This window comes from Penaeus vannamei, chromosome 13, assembly GCF_042767895.1.
Source record: "Penaeus vannamei isolate JL-2024 chromosome 13, ASM4276789v1, whole genome shotgun sequence".
Lineage (NCBI taxonomy): Eukaryota > Metazoa > Arthropoda > Malacostraca > Decapoda > Penaeidae > Penaeus > Penaeus vannamei.
This window is the reverse complement of record NC_091561.1, coordinates 5,841,252-5,846,251: the sequence shown is the minus strand read 5'-3', so window position 1 is coordinate 5,846,251 and position 5,000 is coordinate 5,841,252. Positions and strand designations below refer to the sequence as shown.

The 5,000-nt window shown below is 34.3% G+C and overlaps 2 protein-coding genes across 2 annotated transcripts in view; both read right to left on the bottom strand.

Moving 5' to 3' along the window:
- Positions 1-359, bottom strand: part of LOC113830226 (cuticle protein CP14.6-like) — an 855-nt gene extending 496 nt beyond the window's left edge. Inside the window, exons 1-2 of the mRNA XM_070128772.1 lie at positions 266-359; positions 1-145 (exon numbers count right to left, since the gene is read on the bottom strand). The exon at positions 1-145 is cut by the window's left edge and continues 82 nt beyond it. Of these exons, the coding sequence (XP_069984873.1) occupies positions 1-145; positions 266-358 (238 nt within the window). The 5' untranslated portion in view covers position 359. The remainder of the gene's footprint in view (positions 146-265) is intronic.
- Positions 360-2,254: 1,895 nt separating this feature from the next.
- LOC113830198 (cuticle protein AMP1A-like) lies at positions 2,255-3,261 on the bottom strand. Its single transcript, XM_027383404.2, has 3 exons — positions 3,133-3,261; positions 2,681-2,907; positions 2,255-2,560 (listed from the first exon to the last, which is right to left on the bottom strand). The coding sequence occupies exons 1-3, from the start codon at positions 3,139-3,141 to the stop codon at positions 2,362-2,364; spliced, it is 435 nt and encodes a 144-aa protein (XP_027239205.1). The 5' UTR covers positions 3,142-3,261; the 3' UTR covers positions 2,255-2,361.
- Between the last annotated feature and the right edge of the window lie 1,739 nt (positions 3,262-5,000).

Sequence of the window (5,000 nt, the reverse complement as noted above, 5' to 3'; positions counted from 1 at the left end):
CGTCGAAGTTGTACCTTCCGTCGTCCTCGATCACGAAGTCGTTCCTCAAGATGGCGATCTCCTCGCTGGAGGCGTAGCGGGGAGGGGGGGCACCGTATCCCTGGGGGACGGCGGCGGCCACGGCGGCCAGAGCGGCGAGGATCAGCTGAAAAACATTTATCTTGTCACTCAAAGAATAATATACGTTACGAAATATTCACAATACATTTCCCACGCCTTTGTACTCCGTCGGATGCAGAATAAGTGACGCCATGAGAATACTCACGAACTTCATGTTGTCTGTGAGATACTGCTGCCTCTCATGCAGATGGTAGCGCTTATATTCTGCTATGAGGACTGCATGCAGTTGCCAGTTCATTTCTTTCAGTAATCCGTGAATGACCACGTGTGTGTCCTTGAACTTTTAGATAATTTTCCCTTCTACAAAACGCAGAACATTTCTTCTCCTTCTTCTTCTTCCTCTTCTTTTTATGTTTATTACATGACCTGAACTGAATCTCTGTAAGTAGAGTATTTACACGTACTCGTACAAGCACTTAGCGCGGTTGGACATAGATCTGTACTTATGTTCCCCATGGTTTTGTAAGCACACAGTCAAATACACATGCATATGTATATCCGTCTATCTATCTATCTATCTATCTATATATCTATATATCTATATCTATATCTATATCTATATCTATATCTATATCTATATATATATATTCATTAATTCATGTGTATCCATTTTTATCAATTAATGTATATATGTATACTTTAGATTTATGTGTATATATACCCATTAGTTTATGTATATATATATAGATAGATAGATAGATAGATAGATAGATAGATATATAGATATATAGATATATATATATATATATATATATGTATGTATATATATGTATATATATATATATATATATATATATGTGTGTGTGTGTGTGTGTGTGTGTGTGTGTGTGTGTGTGTGTGTGTGTATGTATATATATATATATATATATATATATATATATATATATATATATATATATATATACATATATATACATACATAAACTAATGGGTATATATACACATAAATCTAAAGTATACATATATACATTAATTGATAAAAATATATAGATACACATGAATTATTGAATATATATATATATATATATATATATATATATATATATATATATATATATATATGTATATATATAGATATATATATATAAGTGTGTGTGTGTGTGTGTATGTGTTTATGTGTCTATCTCTCTCTTACTCTTTATATATATATATATATATATATATATATATATATATATATATATATATATATATGTATATATACATATTTATATATATATATATATATATATATATATATATATATATATATATATATATATATATATATATATATATACGTATATATGTGTGTGTACTTACCTGTAAGTTTATCTATTTTTTCTCTATATATACATATATATGTGTATATATTCGCATGTGTGTGTTTATAGATATCAACTATATAAGGGCTATATATCTATACACATTTATATGTGTGTGTGTGTGTGTGTGTGTGTTCTAAGGGTGTGGTAAGGTATTTAGGCACGCTTTTTGTATCTGTTTCCTCTTTAGAATTGTTTCTGTAAAAATTCATTCATCAAAGACATTTATTGATGGCAGTAGACTTTTATGTTTTTGGTAATAATGATAAAACAGTAATAATAATTACTATTAGTATTATCACTGTTTTACTACCATTTCTGTTGTTCATGTTGTTATTGTTATAGCAAAAACAGTTATAATAATAAAGATAATTTATGCATTTACTCACTTCTTTAAAAGATTTCTTTATTTTATATATTTTCATAGGGATGAATGATGGATAACAGTGATTCAGAAAATATACAATCAAGGAAGTAGAAAACTATCTAGAGTAATTTATGAACACTCAAAAAATGATTATCAGGACGAGGGCGAATCGAGGGATTAGGTGAGAGAACTCGAGAGCAAGGGGCATGTGGCAGACCTGAGGCTAGAACCTGGTATTTTAAAATACATTGTTAATACTCATCATTTTGTTTTTGTTTTTTTTCACGAAAGAAGTATGACAATTAAGTCATTGGTTGTGTTCATTTAGCTCTCATCTGTTACCTATTTTTTTCTTGGTTCATCTCTTTAGTTATGTACTGATCTATCTTTCTTTTGGAGAAAATAGAATCATATCAAATCAAAGATCGCACGAAAGCCTTGATGTATGAGTAAAAAGACTAGCTGGCATTTAATATTTAATTATCAAACAATAAATATACATTATAGATATCTATAAACAAAGTCATGTCGGATCTCATTCGTTTCTTCTAATCTCTCAACTATATCCAATCACTGGTAGCCACCGGAGGAGGGCCTCTTGGCGTTACGGGCGTCCTCCTCGGCGGCGAAGGCGATCTGGTCGAGGACGAACTGAGGGATCGGGTGGGGGAACTCGGGAGCCACGGGCAGGTGGGCGCCCTGGGGCTGGAAGCCGTTCTCGTCAGCAACGAATTGGAGATGGACGTCAGTGCCGTCAGGAGCGGTGTATCTGTGAAAGAGAAAAAGGTTTTATAATGTCAGATATTTAGAAGCACTGTATATATTCTCCCATTCATCGTAAGTTCTCAACGACTGATCAGTAAAATGAAACAGGACAAGGACAACTCACGAGAAGGATCCGGCGCTGTTGATGGCTCCCTCAAGTCCGGGAGTGCCGTGCTCGGACACCACGATGCCGTTGGCAGTCTCCGCGTCGAAGTTGTACCTTCCGTCGTCCTCGATCACGAAGTCGTTCCTCAAGATGGCGATCTCCTCACTGGAGGCGTAGCGAGGAGGGGGAGCGCCATATCCCTGTGTGTCGGCGGCGGCCACGGCGGCCAGAGCGGCGAGGATCAACTGCAAAGGAATACGTTCAGCAAGTCAGTTGACCTTTCATCTTGATAAGTGTTAGAACTGAAAAACATAATTTGTCGTATCATTCAAAGGATGTTATACATTGCTAGACCTCCCCAGAGTTATAACGAGTTGAAATAGCAACCAAACCGGAAAAAAGGAACTAGGAGTACTGTATGAATCCAGTATCTCATATAAAAATGCAGTCCGTCGAGATTAGATACTCACAAACTTCATGATAACTGGCACTGTAAGATGCACTGTGTCAGACTCCCATTCTCAGCGTACTTATAGTCCGCCTGTGCAAGGTGCCAGTTGCCAATTTTGTTTCTTGTTTTGCTTTCTTCCATTTTAGGACACGCCTTCGATCATGAAAATTTGGCTTCTTCTCGGTCCTTGATCATTAATTCTTCGATAATAATGTAATGACTGATGAATTAAGATTAATAACGTAATTAACAACAGGTCTTCCCATACTGTTCCCACCATATGATGCTTTGCACGCGCATCATCCTTGTTGCTCTCAAGTTAATAAAGAGAACTCATTTCGTCCTTCCATTCACAAACAACCCGCGCCGTCAAAGGGTTACATGCTAAAACAATTTTTTTTTTTTTTTTTTTTTTTTTTTGAGGGGAGAGAGAGAGAGAGAGAGACAGACAGACAGAGAGAGAAAGAGAGAGAGAGAGAGAGAGAGAAAGGTAAGATGTTCAACCAGGCACTCCTCCACCAGTGTTGATCTCTAATTATTTGAACTTGCTCCAAATTACTGTACGAGTGAACTTTTTCGTGTCAAAGTTTCGTCTCCGAGCAGTAAACATGTTCTTTAACAAGTTATTAGGTAAGTATATTTTAAATCATAAGAAGATTGCAATGATTGTAAATGCACAGATATTACTAAAATGCAATGACTTTCTTTATCCCTTGAAGGAAAAAAATAAGATAAGTTTAAAGAAGAGCTGTGAATCTCCTTAAGGATGCAATTCCCATGTCTTTAGTTATTAATGATTTTATTATCATTAACATTACAATCATATCATCTATACTGATAATTATGGCAACATCAATATTAATAGATTAGAAAAAGGAACAAAAATGTTGAGAGCCATTGATCTATATACATACATAGAAGGGTAGATATGCCTGCATATATGTTCATGTGTATTTCCATTAAGTTTACATTGCATAAACAGATAATTAAGATAGAATAAATAAATAAATAATCTGTGCATACGTGTCTATATAAATGCCTACGAAAAGTTTAGCTTTACAAACGCACTTGCACATAAAATTGCTTGTATATGCTTTCCTTCATTTACCCAGGGTAAGTTTGACTGTATATATCCGTATGTCCTAGAGGACATATACATACATACATACATGTATATGTATTTATGAATGTGTGTGTGTTTACGTGTATGTGAACATATTATGTAAATACGTATTTATGTATTCATCCACATACTCCTAACGTTCATGGCAAGTGTCCCAGCTTCTTGCCAAAGGGATGTCTTTTTTTCAGATTCCAGGTTTCTGCTCTATTCTGTCACGACCGCCGGAAAGATCTGCGAAAGGATTAAAGTCCGTATCTGTTTTCATTCATAAGATTAATCTTCCTATTATTTCTGTTTTCATTTTCTTTTTTTTTTCTTTTTTTTTTGTAGCTCATTGTACACTTTTCAAAGGGAAATCCGTTTTTATATACAGCAAAACAATTTCAATTAATGTTAGTTTTTATTCTTCGGATGATTGTACTTACACAGACACACGTCTCGGAGAATATACCAACTAATGAAAATGTACATGTATTATATATGTGCGATTTTCTACGTTTTTTCCGCCACCAGAAACTACGTACTTTCCTATCAATAAGACTTTTTGCAAATGAAAGTCTATTTTTGCCGGAACGTCTCCCATTTCCGCCGAAAAAATAAAATCTAATATTTTTTTTTTTTCTTTTTTTTTTTTGAGATAAAAGATTAAACGAAAACTTTAATTTCATTGGCAGATGAGCTTCACTCGCGCTCTCTTTCTGTATGTATATGTGTACATCTAGATAAATAAGATGGATAGGTGTATACATGTATGCGAGTACATG

Excerpts from the sequence above, each read along its gene's own strand:
- LOC113830198 (XM_027383404.2), bottom strand. Across the intron at positions 2,561-2,680 it reads AACAGCGCCGGATCCTTCTC|ATACACCGCTCCTGACGGCA; the intron begins GTGAGTTGTCCT and ends TCTCTTTCACAG.